The 21,396-nt window shown below is 42.5% G+C and overlaps 3 protein-coding genes and 1 non-coding gene across 4 annotated transcripts; 1 reads left to right on the forward strand and 3 right to left on the reverse strand.

Annotated features, from left to right (window-relative positions):
- Positions 1-1,467: 1,467 nt before the first annotated feature.
- Positions 1,468-4,941, forward strand: s1pr5a (sphingosine-1-phosphate receptor 5a). Its single transcript, XM_031870956.1, has 2 exons — positions 1,468-1,614; positions 2,335-4,941. The coding sequence occupies exon 2, from the start codon at positions 2,602-2,604 to the stop codon at positions 3,808-3,810; it is 1,209 nt and encodes a 402-aa protein (XP_031726816.1). The 5' UTR covers positions 1,468-1,614; positions 2,335-2,601; the 3' UTR covers positions 3,811-4,941.
- A 2,057-nt stretch (positions 4,942-6,998) lies between these two features.
- On the reverse strand, positions 6,999-9,712 carry spc24 (SPC24 component of NDC80 kinetochore complex). The gene is made up of 5 exons (XM_031871051.1): positions 9,544-9,712; positions 9,089-9,233; positions 8,868-8,972; positions 7,342-7,418; positions 6,999-7,253 (listed from the first exon to the last, which is right to left on the reverse strand). The coding sequence occupies exons 1-5, from the start codon at positions 9,707-9,709 to the stop codon at positions 7,147-7,149; spliced, it is 600 nt and encodes a 199-aa protein (XP_031726911.1). The 5' UTR covers positions 9,710-9,712; the 3' UTR covers positions 6,999-7,146.
- Positions 9,713-11,372: 1,660 nt separating this feature from the next.
- kri1 (KRI1 homolog) lies at positions 11,373-17,748 on the reverse strand. The gene is made up of 18 exons (XM_031870776.1): positions 17,595-17,748; positions 17,387-17,457; positions 17,176-17,278; positions 16,993-17,092; positions 16,433-16,487; positions 16,293-16,342; positions 16,097-16,220; positions 15,929-16,006; positions 15,726-15,838; positions 15,402-15,630; positions 15,077-15,247; positions 13,760-13,832; positions 13,427-13,524; positions 13,159-13,321; positions 12,935-13,065; positions 12,247-12,311; positions 12,050-12,145; positions 11,373-11,952 (listed from the first exon to the last, which is right to left on the reverse strand). Exons 1-18 carry the CDS (start codon positions 17,677-17,679, stop codon positions 11,460-11,462), a joined length of 2,298 nt encoding a protein of 765 aa, XP_031726636.1. The 5' UTR covers positions 17,680-17,748; the 3' UTR covers positions 11,373-11,459.
- Positions 12,457-12,556, reverse strand: LOC116396455 (Z30 small nucleolar RNA). Its single transcript, XR_004213604.1, has one exon. It is a non-coding gene; the product is annotated as a Z30 small nucleolar RNA (small nucleolar RNA).
- Positions 17,749-21,396: the final 3,648 nt, after the last annotated feature.

Here is a 21,396-nt window from a genome sequence, read left to right on the forward strand (position 1 = left end):
TGTCAATTCCTACCAGTGACCTCATCTGTATTTTTTCTCAAGGATATCCCCCCTCCTCTCTAGGCACAATGAGGCAGCTTCCTGTTTAGAGAAAGGCCGAGTCCGGCCATACCATACGTAACTTCCCCGTCGATTCGGCCGGCACGCCAGCAGTGGAAATGTGCATTGTTTTTGCTTTTTTTCTGTGTTGTTGTTGTTGTTGTTGTTGTTGCTGCTAATTTCCTGGAGAATTCCTTTAAAAAAATTGCTTTACATTTGAGTAGGAACTTGGATTGAGAAAAGCAGCGACACACGCTCGTGGAAAGCAGTAATCTAAGGCTGGCGGGTGAAGAAATAGCAGGTTTGGTGATAAGACTTTGGCTGTGATGTGGATCTCTCCTCCAGCTGTGTTTGCTAATGTGATTGTGGATTTCAGTGGAGACTGTAAGGAGATAGAAAGGGTGTTTAAAAATCATTAGTAACTTGTTTAGCACTTTTCACACCATGAATCAGTTAAGAAGGAAGTCAGATAATCACAATCCAGAGCTTTGAGTAGTAAAGGCTGGCTGCGTTAAGGTCCCTTCACTCAACAGTGTCACTGTTAAACTGAACTCTGAGGACGTAGGAGCACGACTTTGTTTACAGCACAACTATAGAAACTAATCGTGGTCTCATACGAAACTGAGAATGAACTTTTCAGTGCAGCAGGAGACATCTTGAGTTCATCTGTAGTCACTTTTAAAATGAAATATATCTGATTCTGGGAGGACGAGAAGATTTCCTTTAAGTTTTCTTTTTAACGAGGCAGTTGAAGTTTTTGTTCACTATTATTCAAAGCAGAGCATATTTATCTCTCACACGTCTGAAGTGGGGAAAAGATCTACAAATGGCACGTCTGCCAAAAAAATAATGTTTTTTTTAAAAATAAATAAAAAGTGAGCTGAAAGATAATTACAGATGACGCCTATCTGAGTTACTTATGCTCTGAAATCTGGGGTTCCTGGCCCGCAAAGCGGATTCAGCTGCACCTGCCTCGCAAATTGCTATTTTTCCACTGACAAGTTAACTTGTGGTTTTTAGTTTAGAGTTTGATTCTGAGTGTGATGTTTCTCATGTATGGACTGTGTGTGGGAGAGAGGGAGAGAGAGAGGGAGAGAGAGAGAGAGAGAGAGAGAGAGAGAGAGAGAGATTTCCACATAATCTGACAAACCTGAAGAGCAACATATAATTACACTGCAGGAGCATATTGAACACGCACACATACAAGAGGGGCTACACTCATTTAAACAGTACCTGTGGGATGGAAATCTCACTTTCTTCCTCTTATTCAACACAATCTGTCATCGATCTCTAATTCCTCCTGAGGGCAAATCAGTTAAAAAAAAAAAAAAAAAAGAAACTCCAGGAGTCAGGGAAGGAGGGAGGGAAATCGTTGAAGTTAGACAACATCATAGACCAAACCCACTGCGTGTTCAGTCCTGCCCTGCTTTGCTCTGCTCCACACATCGCACTCTCATGTGGCTGTGGCGCAGTGATCCACTCAAGACCGCGTCCTCCTCGTCTCCGGCTGTGGGATCACTACTTCTGCCGCTGCTGTTGAGGGTTCCACTGGATATTTACACGTATTTTCTGCAGGTGCGTTTCTTAAAAGTTATACGTTTTAACCATGTTGTGTCCGGTATGATGCGTAAAGGGTCGTGAACCGCGTCCGTGCTGCTCGGGGATGTAATTATATTTTATATTTAGGACTTTTCTGTGCGCTAGAGGTCATTTTTTAACTCTTGCGGCATCATTAACGTGGATATTTATTTGACTTTATACTGCATACAGAGCCGCAGATTTGATTTTGTTGTATGCATACCAATTAGGCTACAACAGGATTTATATGTAGAGTAATGATTCATCAGTAAACTACATCTAATTGTCTGCGAGTTAAATTAGTCAATTCGGACAAATAAAGCGTATTTACGCGTTATGACACACAAATAGCTCCGAATTAATTTGTATTAATTGTGTCCCACACGATTAATACTGGAAACAAAAAGTGGGTTTAAATTTCGATTGGCAGGAAAACACTGGCACTAAGTTGAAGCAAAAATAATAATTAAAACTTTGCTTGGGATTTTGAAAGTGTTTTTCTGAATTTACCCTCATTGTCGCCTAAAGTTATTACTTCAAGTGGTCATGCAGTAATAACCCCCCCTATTTATCATGTAGACATCATCGCTATTAGAAGTGTAATCCTCTGCATGTATTCTGGATATTAGAGATTGTTTTGCACATTAATCCAATAATTATGTCGTTTATTTGTTTGTCATCGGCACTAACGCTCTCCTCCTCTTGTGTCTCATGCAGGTTAGCTCTCATCGCCTCCTAGTGGGCAGCCCGGGCATTACAACAAAAAAGAGGTGATTTTTGGAGGAGAAAACCACAGGAAATCCTATTTGATAGCATTTAAACGGAACACGTTTTCCTCTGCGTCGAACAGCTTTTTGAATAACCAAAAGAAGAATGCACAACCAGAGGACTGTATGACACCTTGGATCTAATCTTGAAATTCAAAAAAAAAGGTGAAGAAAAGAAGTTGGAAAAAAGCATCTACTTGTGGAAGTACCAAAAACAATGGCCACAGAGTCTTTCCATGCTGCCTATGCTGTTGTGGCCCCATCCGCCATCCCCATGTCCCCCTCCTCAGGAAACCTGCTCCACATGTTCCGCGAGTACCAGAGCAACTCGGTCATCTTGGAGCACTACAACTTCACGGGCAAGCTGCAGGACAACAAGTACAAGGAGGGACTCAAACCCGAGGCCATCGCTTTCCTGCTGGTCTGCCTGCTCATTGTCGCCGAGAACGCCGTGGTGCTTCTGGCCATCTGGAAGAACAAGAAATTCCATGTGCCCATGTACTACCTACTGGGCAACCTGACTCTCTCTGACCTGCTGGCGGGCTTCACCTACATGGTGAACATCATAACATCCGGCCCCAACACGATGAGCTTGACCCCGGTGCTGTGGTTCCTGCGGGAGGGCGGCGTGTTCATCATGCTGGCCGCCTCGGTCATCAGCCTGCTGGCCATCGCCATCGAGCGCCACGTCACCATGGTGAGGATGAAGCCGTACCAGGGGGACAAGCAGGGCCGGATGTTCGCCCTGATCGGAGCCAGCTGGGTGCTGTCCGTGTTCCTGGGCATCCTGCCCGTCCTGGGCTGGAACTGCATGGGACACCTAGACCAGTGCTCCACGGTGCTCCCGCTCTACGCCAAGAGCTACATCCTCTTCTGCATCACCGTGTTCAGCGCCATCCTCATGTCCATCGTGGTGCTGTACGTCCGCATCTTCCGCATCGTCAAGTCCAACACCCAGCACCTGGCCTCGGTCCCACAGCGCAAGGGCCTCTACCGCAAGTCCCAGAAGTACATGGCCCTGCTGAAGACGGTCACCATAGTCCTGGGGGTCTTCATCGCGTGCTGGCTGCCCCTCTTCATCCTCCTGCTGCTGGACTTCTGCTGCCCAGCCAACAGCTGCTGGGTGCTCTTCAAGGCGGACTATTTCCTGGGCATCGCCATGTTCAACTCCCTCCTCAACCCCATCATCTACACCCTGACCAGCAAGGACATGAGGAGGGCCATCCTCAGGCTGCTCTGCCAACACTGCCTGCTGACTAAAGACGGGCAGGTGAAGAAGATCGGGATGCCCTTCCTGGAGTGCAGCACCAGCAAGACCGACGCGGCCTCCCACCGACTGGAGGGACTGGATACGACAGTGTCCTCTGGGAACTTCACGACGCCCTCGACCATCAAAGCCATTTACCCCCGGATGTCTAAAGCATGACACAGCGGACCTCTTGAGAGGAAGCATTCGGACTGAGACTTCCCTCTAGACGGAGTCGCGCTCCGGTCGAGTGAACATTTTGTGTCAGGAGCTGAAGTTTTTTGGGTTGCACTCTGCTTTGGTATTAAGCTGAATAAGCTCGATGTGATGTGTGATTGAAGTTTTGGGAGAAAGACTAACTTTTAAAGTTTTCTATAGTCACGAAAAACTGAAAGGTCAGCGCCTTAATAGTAGGGGGCAGTTTCTTGTGAAAAACTAGCATTACTTTTAGTTTTTTCCTTCTGGAAAACATTTCATTTTTTTTATCAGTGTCAGTTTCCCACATGAAACGAAATCAAAGGAACGTGCGTGCAGACGTTTTCACATAAATACGAACCAATCGTGCCACACATCTGACAGACCGAGGCCAAAGCCCAAGGCGGGAGGTTTCCCCTTATCTCCTCTCCCTGCGTAGCGTTGTAATGATACGTTGTTACGAACACGGAGCGTCCACGCCCAAAATCTGCTGCCAAACCCATGTAATTTCTGCCATGCGAGTTTTGGTCAGCAGCAGTGCGGTCCCCCCCACACCCCCCTCGGCCCCAGATCAGAGGCTCGGCGGCCCTGGGGCCCGCTGAAGACGTCATGCGGAATGGCCGGTTTGCAGCTTTGGAGGTCCCCCTCAACATATGTAGCGACATACGATGAAGGACTAGAAGGCAATAAAGCCCGACATGGGGGGGGCTCGTTGGAGCCTTCTTGGTTTCAATAGAATATGGCGGTGATCCGTCGAGTGGACGAACAAAGGTTGTTTTTCTCGCTGGAGAACGTTCACCATGAAATGATACGAATCTGTTTTCTTCGTGATGAGCGCAGATATAGTCAGAGTGCGTGGGCTTCAAAGTGCTGTCTGGCGGAATTTCAATTGTGGTCACGAAACATTAAAATTGATACTTAGATGCCAACTGTAATATTGTGTATAAATGTAAAGAGAAAAAAACAACATATATTAACTGATTTGTATACTTTGTAAATATATATATACTTTTCTGAGCTTATCAGAGCTGCATTTTGTATTGTAAAAAACCTCTCTTAAGTTATGTCACTTTTTTTAATATGTGCACTGAATAAAACATATGTGAATGAAGTTCACATGGAGCCTCGTGTATATTCTTTACTGCTACGAGTGGCCTTTATGTCAGTGGTTCATGTCAGAGATGTCAGCTCTCTCACCGAGCGACATGCTTCCCGTTACTTACTGCTGAACAAAACGTGAAATATATATATGCAGTAATCACTGTTGTGGTTATAAATACTGAGTAGAATAAACTGCAGAAAAATCCAAATAATATAAATGACATTAAAATAGATAAAGTACATCTATTCGTACATTCAGACAAAAAAAGGTTGTGTGTGATATCACCTCATGATATCTTAGTTACTGCTCGCTTACATGAAACAAAATGCTCTGCAGATACCGACACTACGTGAGCTGTTAAGAGATGTGAATCTGCCTCATCATTTTAACATAAAGAGATGGACTTGTATTAATGTATAAGTACAATGTGGATAAACACTAAGTGAGCAGAACCCCTGCAGTAAAAGAAAAAGGTGAAAAGTTTGTTGACAGTCTTGATTCAACTCAATGAGGGTTTCAGAATATGGTTGCACCACAGCTTACTGAGGCCAACCTTCAGTTATACCACGTCACAAGTTAGCTGATGTTTAGTACTAGAAGTAAAGTAAGTAAAGTATCAATACTGAAACTAGTCAAATCCAAGTGATAGCCATGTGCGATGTTACGATGTTGAATATTAACGTGAAATAAAGTACAAAGGTTATTGAAACACGAGGGACTTCTACAAGAGAGATGAAAGGAAAGTAGAGACTGACAACAGGCTTGACTTAAGAAAACCCCTCCTTCCGCTCCAACCACGTGTTACCCGCTCGGTAAGATGTGCGATGCGTGTGGCTGAGGTTTAGACGAGGCTGTAGGAGCAGCTAGCCGTCGCCCCGTTTACCGTAAGGAAACCACACGTCGGTGCGTGGGCCTTCAGAGCTATGGTACGTGTGAGAACGAGCCACCCCGACACAGCATGTTGTCCTGCCCACTCCCGAAAACCAAAAAGCACCACGCTGCAAGTGGTGCACAGTGGTGAGAGTGACTCCTTTTCAAAGAAGGAAGGAGTTTCAGTTCTCGGTAGAGCGGGCCTACGGGTAAACTATACGACGCACGGTGTTTCACCAAAGTGGGCACGACCAGTGATGCCTGGATAGATTTCAGCATTTGGTCTCATTGCGGATATATTATCGTGCCTCTCTGTTTTGCTAACTCATCACTATCATGCCTGGATTTTGACACATCATAGTGGAACACTTAAAGGTGTGTATGGAAATAACTATATATATATATATATATATATAGTTATATCCAGATATTTGTGTGAGGGCCGATAATAAACAACAGTGAAAAGGGCTAACAAATCTGTGTGTGCGTTTCCTTCAGTACATTTATAATCAGTCAGCCGCTTATCAATCTGAGTCCGTTGTCACCACATGTTGCAGCTGACAAGCAGGGAGAGCAGTTGAAAAAGCCCCCTAAAAGTGAACAAATGACTGAAATGGATAACTGAAAGTAAGGCTGAAATTGATTTAAGTGATGAATAAACATGTAAAATAGCTGATGGTGTTGTTGAAATAGGTGAAACAATGAAAAAGCAGTTGCCTAGTGAGCTAAATGTTTGGATAGCTCCTGCCTGTGGTGGTGCAAAGGCAACCTAAACAATGACAGTTCAACTGTATGAAAAATAGATAATATCCACATTGTATGTAATTTAAAGTGATAAACACACAGTTTGTAAGCCATTAATGAGAAGACACTTGGAGCGGGACTGGTGGTGGAATGATAAAACCAGTAGTGAACCACTGGTTTAAACTATAGTAAACTAGTCTGACTAATCCACCTACATGCCTCTTCTAAAGCTTTTAACAGCATCTCAGTTTTCCTCATCTTGTAACCCAATTATGGAACAAAACTCTTATTAAAAAAAAAAAAAAAAAACTGCATAAAAAGCAGTCCATCACTGCAAAACCATGTAGGTGCTTACAAAAACACAACAAGGTAGTTCTGCAGCGATATCTAGTGGCCCACACCCCACCCAGCCTCGTCCAAGACTACAAAAGGTTCCGACGAGTCCCTGTTGCTCAAAAAACACTTAGAGAATAACTACTAAAGACATATTTCATTTTTTTTTTTAAACAGTATATGTTTTGTATAGGACAGAAGAAAACAAATACATTTACAGACAAAACATAAATAACGTACACATCATTTCTGACAACACGGCCGTCCTTCGGCTACCACTCGGTGCTGACGAAGCCCCACAGCTGGTCGCTCACGTCACTCCGAGATCGCGTGGAGGTGTCGATGTTGATGGGGGTCGCCAGGTCTGCCCCGTAGTGCACTGCAGGAGGAGAAGACAGACTGACGACCTGGAGGCAGCTTCAGGTACAGGCGGGGAAAAAAATGACAGACAGAAAACGAAAGCGTACCTCCTTTCAGGACATTGGGCTGTGTGTCGTATTCCCACTTGATCTTGGTGATGAGGTAGTACACCTGAGCCACATATCTGTGGACAAAATATACTGTACATCAAACAACTTGCAACTGCCGTCACATCAAAGCAGTGTAGTGAAACAATTCAAAGTTAAAAATAGTCAGTTTTCATTGGTGTATAATCACCTGGAACTTAGAATTGATGTATTTTGGTCAGCTTAGAATGAGCCCTTCATATCTACACAGGCAGCTGGTTTCACAGAGGCCTCCATGTTTCTACAGCAGCCCAGAGCGGACAAACCAAACACTGGCTCTAGAGAGAGCCTTTTACTTTTTAGCGTTAACCGAAGGCCACCGTAGTTCTTCGAAACTGCTGCCACGTCAGCCGCAGAGTGAAAAAAAAGTGTATCGCCCAGCCCCCATGTCGCTCCTAAAGAAGTTGTTGTTATGGTGAAGGTGGATGTCCTGATTGAGGCCAACGGCGTTGCCACGTTTTTCGCACTCTGCATCTCACGTTACGGCAGAATTGGAAAGGGCCGAGTGAGCGGCGGGGTACTCGGTTGATTCCACACACTGTCCCTTTAACGTCAGGATTTATTTTTCAAAAAGACGGTTGCTCAATATTTTATGTGCCAACTAATTTTCTGTGTCTGTGGAGGAGTAGTTCACTGCTGTCTACAGGAGTAATACACGTTTTATGATGATTTGACGACATGAACTTAAGGGCTGCAACCAACTATTGTTTTTATTATCCATTTTCTTAATTAACGGATTAACAGTTTTGTCTACAAAATAGTGAAAAATGTCCATTATATGATGTCACCAGATCTGAATGTAATGTCTTTAAATGTCTTGTTTTGTCCGACAAAGAAATTCAGTTCACAATGATATGTGATGGACAAAAGCAGCAAACATTTAGAAGATATGTGCCAGTTCATTCTCTGCTGATCATCGGATTGTTTCAGCTCTAAGCCTCTCATACAGCCAACAGCTACTTTCAAAGCATACACGTGTAGAAACATCCCATTAACTAGAAAATCAGGTCACTGTATTTACAATTTTTTTTTTTTGTTTACGACTTTTCCGAATCATTCTTCTGGTAAATAAACTGTTTAAAAAAATTCAGTCCCAGGGTGGGGAAATTGTTACATCGTGGCACAAAAACAGTTTCAATCGATTAGATACTGGAACTATTGAACAGAAGGTACAGCTAAAATAACTTATACGAGTAAAACTTTAAATTTCTAAAGTCCTCATGATTTCTATCCAACGGCGTATGAAGAAAGGGGACACAACAGCGTGTGACATCCCTCGTACATAATATCCCAGCAGAAAATAAATATGAATACAACATTTTTCAAAGTCAGAAGCACACTAAAATGTGCAGAGGGAAATATAAAATGTTAGAATCTCTTGTGGGTTCGTTTTAATTGTATACATGGGGACTGAAGGTAGCAACAGCAGTGATGACGACTCCTTTGACAAGAGACCCTTTCATTAATAATTCATATCTGAGACTCACATTGCTGAAGGGATGACCTCGGTCGTGTCTTCGTCCACCTCGCTCTGAAGAGTCTCAAGCTCGTGCTCGGTGTTTCTCAGACTCTCCAACTCTCTCTGCAGAAATCTGGAGGAGGATTAAGGACGCCAACAAAGAAAAGAAAGGGGCAAATAAAGCAAGACAGAATTCATAGTGACGCTGAACAGATTTGGACTCTTTTCATTGCATTTATAAAAAGATACTGTAATTCTGAGTCGCTCATCTGGCTCTTGGCGGTGGCCTGCCTCAGCTGTTCCCCCAGGCTCTCCAGCTCCCTCTCCCTTCTGGTCTTCTCCTCCTCCATGTCCACCAGCATCTGGCCCGTCCTCTCCTCAATCTGAGCCACATCTGGGGGACGGAGGACGGAGACAGAGAGATAACAGAGGAGTGAAAGATGGAGAGAACATTGCAGATGGAAATCAGAAGGACTGGATCCAAGTCTGAAACATTTGTATTATTAGTTGGAAAGTTAAATGGATGCAGATAAAGTGTAAATTCATAATTGTTGCTGATGTTAGATTATATCCAGGATCACACGATCTCATATATACTGTAAGTGAGATATAATGTCCAATTATTTATTTGGCAGCAATAATACATAAAGTAGAGCACATTGACAGCTGAGACACAATAGAGCATTGAATGTCCGATCACTTGCCTTTTAAAATCTGTGTCACAATCTTTTTAGTTTCTAAGTGATGGTCAAAAAGAGCCAGATGTTCATCTTTCACTTGTCTCAGTGTCTCCGGTTGGCTGCTGTTGATGAAGGCCACCAGCACCTCCCCCGTCTCCTCCAAGTCCTGGAATTTATGCCCTTGAGCCATTGTGGTGACGCCTGCAGCTAGGAAGCACACAAGAGGAGAGATCCTACTGAAAAACAAACGCTGTGTGTGTTTCTATGAAGGGGCACTGAGTGAGACGTCATCAAGGCTTAACAGTTTCATATCGTCATCAGCAATAAACAACCAAACATAAACAGCAGAGCCCCCAGTGGTACATTGGAAGTATAAAAAATACTCAAGTTAAGTGTTGACTTCTTGATTGATATTTTATATAAAGCCTGGTAGTTTGAACTAACAAAAAAAGCATAGTAATATTTTAGTATACTAACATCAAGTTACAAAACGTATCTTTAACTTAAGATAAATTAACTTAAATCCAACAAAAAGTGATTTCCGTGTTGTACCACAAAACTGCACTTGAAAAACATTTATTTTTAACGTTAAATGTAGCGTTATATTACGTTCCAACACTGACCCCTATGCTGGATCTTTGATCTAACAGTGAAAGCAACATAGACAGGTAGAGAACACATCGGCTAAAATGCATGAAACCCTCGCTGTGTGTTTGTTTATCTTGTTTACAACTAACGTTATAGTTAAACGAGCAGTGTAAACGTTAGCTCCGCGGCTAGCTTAGCTATGATAACATGCTACTGACATGCAATACAAGTTACAAACAATAACGTCGACGCTATAAGTAACTAGTGAGCACAATGTTTATGAGGAAAAGATAAGCTATTACGTTAAAGTCAGACAGAAAAAGTACCGTACAGCTCTTTCCCGTGATGATTCAAATTCAGATCCTGAGCGCGCCTCTTCTTCTTCTTCTTCTTTGGTCATTGGCGGACGCTCATACCGCCACCTACTGTACAGGAAGTAGCTGTCCTATTGTAACGGTTCATGTAGTACTAAGACAGTTTTCCTTTTCTAGCTTGACATTTAAAACAAAGTGGTTATTTTATCTGCAGATTGTATAGTTTAGATTAAGAATACTCCATTTTTTATAGAGTAAAATAATTCAATATTTAATTTCTTTAATGAGTCAACTTTAAGTTTCCACATTGTGTAGAAATATCTATGAATAATATATAAACAAAATGCTGAACATAGCAGTAGAAGGTTAGCACCACCAGTGTGAATAGTTTCTCAGTCTTTCCCTGGAAACATCTGTTAAGGCACACCGCCTCTTATTGTGACATTAAACATGGCTTTCCTTTAAATTTGGAAGCATAATCACAGATTCTGATTTATGATCCAGGTAGCACTCGAATCTTAAAATGTTCAGTGTAGTCCAAACACAGGTACAACTTTTACGCTGTGGTGTTTAAGTCATGAACTTATTTTTGCATAAGAATTTAATGAAACAATTATACTCATGTACTGTTCCAAGTTTATTGCTTTCAACCACCTGGTTGAATACATGTAGAACAGTTTATTCACACACCTGCACAAGGATCAGACGACCAATGATTTTGCTGATGTGGATTCAATTTGATAGAATAAAATAGACATCTGTTTATTACAATCTAAACACAATATGAATGTAGCAGGAGAAATAGGTCGAATGTATCAATCCCATAATCTATTTTATTGCATACTCAACTAAGTATAAACAACTTTAGGTAAAAATTAGAGTCACCAATTTAACATTTAAAACTTTTTAATAAAAAAAAAAAAAAATAAAGTAAATTTGAGGCTGTAATACAACAAAGTACATTTCTATAATGTGTTTAATTCTCAGACCATAAACATCTATAGATTGTATTGTCGGCAGTTATCTCAGAGATGGTGCTCACGCCTTGTTTTTCTGCTTCTCCATCTTCAGCTGTTCTTTTCGTTTCTGTCTGCCGAGCTGTCTGAAGAACAGTCTCTTGGGGTTCAGCCCGTAGGCCTTCAGTCTCTGTCTGCTGAACTCCCGGCCGCCTATCTTCACCCCGTGGCTTCCCAATACGAGGTGTCCACCGGTGTGGCTGTGCTGCTTCTTGGACCATTTTGGCCTCTCAGTCCTGTTTTTCACCTCAGCAGCTTTGTCTGCTGCCTCCACAGCAGTAACCACCATCTGGACTTCCTCTTCCACCTTTTTCTTGGGTATCAGAATCTCTTCCTCCTCCTCCTCCTCCTCCCCTGCCTCTCTGAGAGCTTGTGCTATTGTCTCTCCTGTAGAGTCCGTGATGGAGGTGGCGTCTCCGTCCTCTGCTGCTCCGTCTTGCTTCTCGGCGTCCTTCAGATGATCGCGCCGCTTCTTCCCCACCTTGTTCTTACCGTCTGCCAGCTCTTTAGCTTCCCTGTAGATTAAATTCAGATAAAAAAAAAAACGTTACTTACTGCTCCAGTAATGGTGGATTTCTCATGAGGGGGTGCAGCTGATAGCACTATACTCACTCAGAATACATAGAACTCAGGATCTCCTTCTTCCTCTTTTCATTCTGGGCCTTGATTTGATAGTTCTTCAAATCACTCATCTCCTCCTTGTCGGACCTGAGACAAAAAATGAAAAAAAAAAAAAAAAAATGGTCTTAGTGTCGGAGAAAATGAGCCGAACAGAGGGGCCACTTTAACATTTAGGACAGAGCCAGTACCTGAACATGCAGGTCTTCTTCAGAGAGCACCACTGGTTCAGCTCCTTATCGTTGGCGGTTAAAATCTGAGGGAAGAACCAGAGTATTTCATTTAGTTCAAAACAACTCAGTCCGTAACACCTCCGGTCATCATTTCTAACACCAACACAGGCGTAGCCTTCTTAGAGTGTACGTCTGTGTCACAAGTGTTCACGTTGGCCGCTGTGTGGTCTGCTCAGAGAGAAGATTAAGTCGAGATCATTCCCTGGTCAGAGATCTCCCCGAAAGGAAAAGCAATACCAGATCAGTCACTCAAGGCTCATCACTGCAGCGTTACCAACCAACATACATTATAGCCATTGTTCCAGTTTGGTTCTTAACCGCATTAAGATTGACTGTTCTCTAGAGCCCGCCTCCAAAATGCAATCGTCCAATTATGGCTTAGCAGCTGTAACTAGGCATAGCCTCACCGTGGAGCTTTGGACTTCTCTACATGAGGTCGTAGGAGGAGAGATAATAGATTTTTCTAACTGGCCCCGTATGCCATCAAGAGATTAAGCTAACGTTAGCAGCTCCTTCCTGCTATTAGCTATATTGTACATTGGGTTGTGTGCTGTGAGAGAGCTCAAAGCTGGACAGGCATGGCAACCATAACTAAGGGAGGCGGGACTTAGCGAACGGACAATTGCTCAGAGCAGGACGCTCTCACCTCGTTGGTGCTCAGGCCGAAGTCGTTGGCCAGGACCTGCCGGTAGCGGAACCTGCACGGGAGGTCGTCTATGATGTCCTCGTAGTCCAGTTTATAGTACTCGTCCAAGTACTGCTCGAAGCTTTTCTCCTCTGAAACACAAACAGCCTGCAGTTACATGACTGGATGTCAGAGGACCCATGAGAGTTCTGTTTTATTGGCAGGAGGTTTTTGGCGACACCTACGTGGGTCAAACACAGGCTTGTTTTTGGTGAGGGCTTCTGCGAAGTGAGACTTTTTCTTCTTTTTGCCCATCTGTGGCAAATCCTCTTTCTTCATCTTCTTCCTCTCCTTTTGCTTCTTCTTCCTGGAGGCGGTCTGCTGGTTGGGGTCGTAGTCCGCGTCCATCTGTTTCAACGGGATGACTTTTTGTCAAACAGTTTATTTTTACCAGAACATTGTCTGGCACATCTCATGCTGTCAGTTATAAAAAAAATAAGAAGGTGTACTCACAACGAAGTTGTCATCTTCGCAGTGAGGCCCAGAGGCATCATACTCGTCTTCGTCCTCCTCTCGGTCCTCCCCCGTCCATACGTCCCAGTTCCAGGGCTCTGATGCACAAACAAGCCATGAGTTACATCTCCCATCATGCATTAATGCAGTGAACTGAACATTTCTTTGCTACACAACTACTCAAATCCTCTGAATCTTCTCTGCAGGATTCCTTTCAGAGTTCGAGAAGAAACTTTGAATCTTAAGGTGACGTAGAGGCACCACCGCATTCAAATAAAACATGCAGGTTTCAACACTGTTGCATCAGCCAACATGAAGAAAACGCAGGCTTACCTTCAACTTCGTCATCGTCAAACTGAGGCTTCTCCTCCTCTTCTCCTCCGTAGTATTCATTACCGAAGAATTTCTGCAAAACAAGTCGCAGATGAGTTTAAATGTGACTAGAAAAAGGACAAATTAAGTGCGCTTTCTTGGTAAAAGACGGTGGGGGTGGTCACCTTTGGCTTAAAACCTCTAAACTGAGAGGAAGCTACATACTGACTTCCCTGAAGACAAGTCCAATCAGCCAAACACAGCACACCTGGGTGAGTGTGGCAGCCACACGTGTCTTTGTCAACCGAGTGGAGAGACAAACCAGAGACCTTCTTATTGTGAGGGAACCAGGACACACACACCTTCCTGAGAAGGCTAATTAGTTACTAATTAGTTAAACACAATGCACCCATGTGAGCTGGAAAATGGCCGCCCTCATTCAGACATTAATTGGCCCAAAACTGTGGCTCTTGTAGATTTTTTTTTTTTTACAGTGAGAACAGCTGCAGCGTGATGGTACTCAATAGTGTTTGTTTAACTCAGATTAATGGAGAATCTGCAAGTTTAAAAAAAAGAGAAAAATTAAGTTTCACTTGAGTTTGTCGGTGCTCACTCTATCATTGGAGCATCTGCTAAGCCCCGCCCCCTTAGTTACCATTGCTATGCCTGTCAAGCTGTCTGTTCTCACACAGCACACGTGTAGTTCACACTGATAATGGAGGCAGATCGACCGTTCAAAATTGTTTTATAGGCTGTAACGTTAGCTTCATGAGTTTGTAGAAAAGGCTTTTGTTTTAAAAGAACAATTCTGTAAAAGAGTTATTTGATGGTTACATACATGCTAATGCTACACGTCCCATGCAAAAAGTCCGCCTCCTCACCAGCTGATGACTGTCAACAAAACTTTTTTTCCCCCTTATATATTGAACTATAACCTGTTCAGATGATTAGCTTCAATACGTGGACATGGACGACAAGACAATAGATTCTCTTTTTGTGTGTTTTGTAAGCATGTCTCCCTTTTATTGTCAAAAAAAACATGACTTAATCCATTCCTTATTCTTTTGCTCTTGTGTTTTCAGTTTTGAGAAGGCTAAAACAAAAGACACAGACCTCAAAACTCTTTAAATACTGCCGCACACGCACCGCTTCAACATGCATAGTAATCCAAAACTTGACAGTTACGATTGCTGAGCTGTGATTGGACAATCAGTGTTAGGGGGTTTAGCTATTGGTCAATTGAGCGAGCACACAAAACCCAAGAAAAACTGAGACTGTCTTGCAAAAAAACTGTGTGTCCATGTGTTTGTAGCAGTGTGTGTGTGTTTATGCACCCACCTGCATTAGCTGGTCGTGTTGCTGTGGATCAAACTCTCCCTCCAGGTCAGTCTGACTGAAGGCGAGCTCCTCGTTGCCCGTCAGCTCCTTGAGCTTCTTCAGCTTCTCCACGATCTCGTTCCGCTTCAGGTTCTTCAGCTGCTTCAGCTGTTCCCGCTTCTGCTCTTTCTCCTGAAATAGTTGTTGGGAAAGGGAAGCAGCAGGGAGAGAGGTAGGTTCGTATTAGCTAATGAATGAAGGCATTTCATACTTGGAAGCAGAGAGAGAAAAGGTTAATACTCGAGGGATCAAGGGCGTGTTTTTTTTATATGAACGTGATTCACACCTTATCCTTCCTTTCTTTCACTTCGTCCCTTTTGAGTTTCCTGCGGTCGTCTTTGGAGCGCACAGACGTGGCGATGCTGCGGGGGTAGGTCTTGATCTGCTGAGCGTCGGGCTCTTCGAAGCGGAAGTTGTAGCTCCTCTCGAAGTCCTCCTGCCGCTTCAAGAAAGTATCCCCTTCCTCCTCCGAGTCGTCCACGTCATCCTGGACCACCTCGTCGTACGTCGGGATCCTTTAGCCGTCGGGAGAGTTTGTATGTTAGGCTTTCTTCACTTCAGAGATCACCGGGAAAATAAAGCCTGACATCCACACAGGCGGGTAACGTACCGTTCGTCATCGTTGGCGTTCTCGTCTAGGTAGCCCTTGTTGAGGACATAGTCTCTCAGGAAACGCTCCTTCTCCTCCAACTCCGGGTCATTCCAGTAGTCCCTTAAGTATTTCTGTCCCAGCACAAACCAGTCTCATTACTAAGAAAGACCAAAGTTAGCTGTCTTACATTCTCTCTGATTGTTTTCCAGACACACACTCACCATGTCCTTCACCTCCTCCGGACCCTCGAGGTCATCCTGGCCTTTCAGCCACTCCACATAGTCCGACTCCTCTTTATCCTACAGACAGACACGGGGGCAGAGAAAGGTTTTATCCTGATCTGTGGTGCTTTCGTCTCAATATCACGACGGGAAGCAACAGCTTCTGACCTTCTCCTCCTGCGTTTTGATCCTCCTGGTGAGAAACTCGGATCGTCCAGCTCCCTCGCTGGCCTCCTCCTCCTCCTCCTCCTCGTGGTCATCGTCATCGCTGTCCTGGATGAATTTACGGAAGCTGAGGAGAGGTTTTAGTTTCTGTTAATAGTCTGTTATACAGCCAGACGCCTTCAGATGGTTTGAGTCCTACCTGTCTTTCAGCTCCCGCTGCTCCTGAATGTAGCTCGGAGAGGCAGCTCTCTTTGACAGAAAACAATGATGATTAATAAAAACACTGATAAGTATCTCCACATTCCAGAAGGAACTAAATGATCAGGTGACAGGGTCTACCTCCATTCTCCTGGCGGCCTCCTCATAGTCACTGTCGTCATCATCCTCATATTTGCTGTGAAGAAAAGAAAGAAGTAAAAGATCAGAGATTATTACAGTATAAAAGATAAAAAAGGAAAATAGGATTAGCCGGCTTTATGTGTAAATAATACAAGTGATAAAGTAATCTATGTGACACATTCAAAACAATATGGATATCTCATCATATCTATCTATAAGACATTTACAATATGTTGAAAGTAAACACTGACTTTGTGGATTTAACAACAAAAAATGTGTTTAATACAAAAAGAAGACATATTCTAGTCATTAAAATACAACTATATTTATGAATGGGATCAAATCTTGCACATATGGACAGGCAGTGATTCATTTACTTTTACTTAAATTTTCAGCTGTGACAAACCCAAAGCATCAAAGTTTCAAAACTGTATTCCCCTGTAGCTGTGTAGTTGATCGGGTAGAAAGTCAGTTAAAAAACAAACACGTAATCGCTTTTCAACAAGCTCATCGTGTCTGCAGTGAAACAGTAAATGCTGGCACATCAGCAGCTCACTCACCCCTCTTTTTCCAGTATGACTTTACGCTCATAGTCCTTCAGATACATGGGCTTTACTGCCTTCTTTGAGCTCGAAGGCTTCTCATCACTGGTGGATGCAACTGAAAGAGCGAGACGTCTTGTTTAGGAAGATGTCCCGGAGACAGTGAAGGCAACACCAACGACAGCAATACTCAACATTCACCTTCCGAGTAGAACTTCGCGTCCGTCTGATAGATCTTGGGGTCTTTCTTCTTCAGCAGTGACAGTGTTCTGTAGAAGTCTCTCTCAACTTCCGGGTCCAGCTCCTGTGAGGACGAATAACAGGCAGCACTGGTCAACATATTTTAACACAGCGGCACGTTGCCGACACGCCGTTATCTGTTGCTGGAAAGAGGAGAAGCGGCGATGCTAACCACTTCACTGTCTTCGGAGCTGGACTCAGACGACTCGCTCTCATCGTCTTGGTCTCCGTATCGATCCTTCACTGAACAACAACACAGGACACACAGATATTACCTACTAATAACACGGCGTCCTAGAAACACAACTTAAAGCTAGCTGACGCTACGCTTTCCCCCACGCTGGGTTGTTAGCTTCGGTAGCTAGCGGTGACACACTTACGTCTCTGTAGCTCTTCTTTCTGTCGGTATTTATCATATTTCTGCGCGAACTGGGAGTTGATTTTCAACTCTGACTTGCCTGACATGGTTTTAATGAAGGATATAGCTTTATGTTATCACTAAAAAAACTACACTCTACTAACGGGAAGTCATTCCAGGCGCTCCACGCGCGTGTGGAAAGCTGAACCACGTGGTTTCCGGTGCACAGGTCACAGATTACACACGTTGTCCTTCAGGGGGCGCGCTAATACTGATTTCTACGAGTCAACGTTTGTTCGTGTTGTTTACCTCTTTTGCTTTTAATATGTTATTTCCTACTGTGGCAGACGGAAGCAGATCTATAGAATATGTTCTTAATTGTCTTCTTTCATTGTGGAAATAGTTTAATTTCTGACATTCACAATATTTTGGCTACTTTCTTTTCTACTTTTTATATTCGATTGAAACTCACTCTTGCTCTTAGAAACAGTAAAACAAACTGGTTCTTTAAAGTAACCTATGAGACAAATTCCCCTTCACTTTGATCTTTTTCTAATCTTTTCTTATTGTCTAAAAATGCCTATTTTTAATTATTATTTCATTTCAACTTTCTTATTGTATTTATTATAATGTTGTATTTAAAGAATACTATTGAATAATACCTAAACAAAAGAATGGTATCTATTATAACAGAAACAGGCATTGATGGAGCGATCTTCGAAAACATAAACCCACATACAGTACAGAGTTTACATTGACATGCACACTTACTCTAAAAGTTTACAAATAATCACAATTTAGACATTTTAATAAAGTCAACATAGAAATGTTACTTTTTGTTCAATTAGCAGCCAGCATGCCAGACTGTGTTTGCTTGTTTTACATCCCACAAAGGGTAAATAATATTACTGATTATTAAATTGAGTCAGCTTGCGTAATCACTGATTGGATGTTTGCTCGACATCATATCCCGTCAGAGTAGTGTGGGATGAACAAGATCCAGAACAAACCTGACATGACTGATGTGACTCAGATATGTGGCTGGTGACGACATCGATATAAACCAAAGACATCAAGAACCCCTGAGGCAGAATACAACTCGCACATTATGAAACAACAGTAAAGTACAAAACATGATTGTGACTCAGAAAGACAAAGTAGTCCATCTCATATCCCTTGTAATGTCCCTCTAATGTCCAACACTGAACCACATTATTGTCACTCCGCCACAAAGCCAGTAACCCATTTGTGTCCCACCATTATACTTTTAAAAGTTGCATATAAAGTCATTGAACAACTGACAACTTATCTTAACACAAGCATTTTTTGTTTTCAGCTATACAGAATGCAGTTTGGCTTGAGAGCAAAACACCCCACCAAAACAGGCACCTTTCACCTAATGTAGCAAACAAAATCTAGGCTTCATAACGGAGGAGTGCTGATTTGTTCTCATGCAATTTCCATCTAAACCCCTTTGGTGTTACTGTTATCTAACAGGGTGCAGTGCTTTAAAGTTGTTGATGCAGGAACATAGAATGAACAATGGGTGTACCTCAAGGATCAGTGTCAAGCCCCCTATTATTTAGCCAGTTTTATTTTATTAATGATCTTTCAGAACAGTGTCACAAATGAAAAATGTATGCAGATGACGCTGTTGTACACACATCCAAAAACAGATAAGCTAGCAGCTGTAAAGCTGTATGCTATTACATGGTGGCTTAGTTTGAGTATTGGCGAGACAAAATGTATGATTTTTTCATCAAGCACAAAACAAGTGATGTAGTTAGACAAGTTTAATAGCTTTGCGTAATCATGGATCCAAACCCGAATATATTAAATTAAATATTTCCAAAACAATGGCAAAAGCAACAAAGTGACAGAGCACGTTTGAGACAAATTAGGATAATTCAGATAAAAGAGGATAAATCATTCAATTCCATTATTTTGCAGGATTCTCCCATTCGTTTTTTTGCATGTCATTCCCCACTGCACTCTTTTAATTTCCTATAAAATAAAAGCATGAAATGACATCCCAAGCATCATGAGATTTGATCAAACTAGAGGATTTTATGAGGGGATATGATCAACTTCTCATAAGAGTGGGTGGAGAGTAAAATCTAAAACACCCTATGAGCAGCTTTGATCAAATATTATTATTGGCACAGATTTTGTCAAAAAACGTAGTCTGAGCAAAGGTCAGCGACGGACCAGCTGATGGTTTTGTTTATCAGGTGAGCAGTGACGCCGTATCCCCACACTTTGGGAGCTCACGCGTCTTAAACATCAGGTAAAAAGTCACTAGAACCTAAAAGTAAATATGCTGTAATCAGAAAGAACCGTGTTCAGAAAGCTGAATGTTACGGATTCCTCTCTGAAATGAATACGTCATGAGAAGAAAACACTCCATGACTTCTTCAGCAGTATTTTTGTTCCATTCATCTGTGATTGTAACTGGAATGATCCAGCTAGTGCGTGACCTTTGTGTTTGAATTAATGATTGATTATGAAACTTTTCTTTGAAAAACAGATATTTTCTGCGGCTGTGCAATCAAGAACAAAATGTCTCGATTACTGCTTCGACAAAGAATGTCGAAAGTCGGTGAGGAATCAGGAAATGCTCACGCTGATTGATGGTGCCCTGGACATAGCTGTATTAATAATCAGCATTTTCTCCAGAGAGTGTTCTGAGAGTCGCCATGAGCTGCTTGTTTTCTTGTCTGCATGTTTGCCCACATGTGTCACTGCATCTTTTACTATACTTTTCAGCTCAGCACTTCCACTCTTCCACAGCCTTGAACTTTGCACGTGTCATGCCTGTTGGTGGGTATGAGCACAGATCTGCAGTCACAAAGCAGCTTGTTATCCCTCTCTGCTCAGACAGCTGTTGTTGTGGCTTACTTTTAAAGCTACTGCAGAAATGGATTTCAAATGAGAAATAAAACATTGCTTTTTAAAGCTAGCCACAAGGTGGTGTGTAAACACATTACAAAATATCCATGGACATGTTTACTAAGCTTTACTACACTGTTGGCATATAAGAAGCACATCTTTTTAAAATAATTTCCAGATGAGTTGAATTATTTTGTAATTTGTTGCAAAACTATTTTATAAAACAGAGACCTTCTGCCACTCACAGTGTTGTTGCTTTTCCTTTCTGTGGGCTCACGTTGTTGGGGGATTTCTAAGAAACTCTGGTTTTGCCTTTCACTGTGACGACATGACTTTCTAGGAAGAAGGTCTCGTTTCCGTAGAACTACAAAAACACATGTGGCCCCCCTTTTAAAAAGAGTGGGAGAGAGAGAGAGAGAGAAAAAATAACACAAACCCTCACTTCACGTTTCCTGCCATGTCTACATACCAAAGATGTTGGAAGAAAACAGTGGAACATGCTGCTGTACATTATTCAAAACCTTTTATCTGCCACATACAGTAAGCTGCATTTCAGCCACACATGATAAAAAAAACAGAGAGGGAAAGTATGGCTTTGCACAATCTAGTATTAAAGGGAAAAAAGTGCCAATAATATCCAAACAGTACGGCAAAGACATTTCTGAACAATTGACAAATAGATCCCAACCATATCTCATGTAGTTTTTACTTCAGATGAGATCTGCTAAACTGAAATGGATAGAAAAAAATACTGTAGGTTCAAATAAACAACCAGTCTCTTACCCTGCACACTGTTACATTATATAAGGCAGTACTTCCCAACAACAGGTACTTGAACCCCAGAGGGTACTGCTGCAGGCATTTGTTGAGGAGATAAACGGTCACAACAGTTAGATACAAGAAATTGAAAACAGTCAAAATAGTTAGCTTAAAGT

This window comes from Anarrhichthys ocellatus, unplaced genomic scaffold (genome assembly GCF_004355925.1).
Source record: "Anarrhichthys ocellatus isolate YVR2014 unplaced genomic scaffold, GSC_Weel_1.0 scaffold55, whole genome shotgun sequence".
Lineage (NCBI taxonomy): Eukaryota > Metazoa > Chordata > Actinopteri > Perciformes > Anarhichadidae > Anarrhichthys > Anarrhichthys ocellatus.

Coding starts and splice junctions, on each gene's coding strand:
- s1pr5a (XM_031870956.1), top strand. CDS start 2,602: ATGGCCACAGAGTCTTTCCATGCTGCCTATGCTGTTGTGGCCCCATCC.
- spc24 (XM_031871051.1), bottom strand. CDS start 9,709: ATGGCTCAAGGGCATAAATTCCAGGACTTGGAGGAGACGGGGGAGGTG. Junction 9,234..9,543: donor TGTGACACAGATTTTAAAAG/GCAAGTGATCGG, acceptor TCCGTCCCCCAG/ATGTGGCTCAGATTGAGGAG. Junction 7,254..7,341: donor GCCCAATGTCCTGAAAGGAG/GTACGCTTTCGT, acceptor CTCCTCCTGCAG/TGCACTACGGGGCAGACCTG.
- kri1 (XM_031870776.1), bottom strand. CDS start 17,679: ATGTCAGGCAAGTCAGAGTTGAAAATCAACTCCCAGTTCGCGCAGAAA. Junction 16,488..16,992: donor GTCATACTGGAAAAAGAGGG/GTGAGTGAGCTG, acceptor TTTTCTTCACAG/CAAATATGAGGATGATGACG. Junction 12,146..12,246: donor AAGAAGACCTGCATGTTCAG/GTACTGGCTCTG, acceptor TTTTTGTCTCAG/GTCCGACAAGGAGGAGATGA.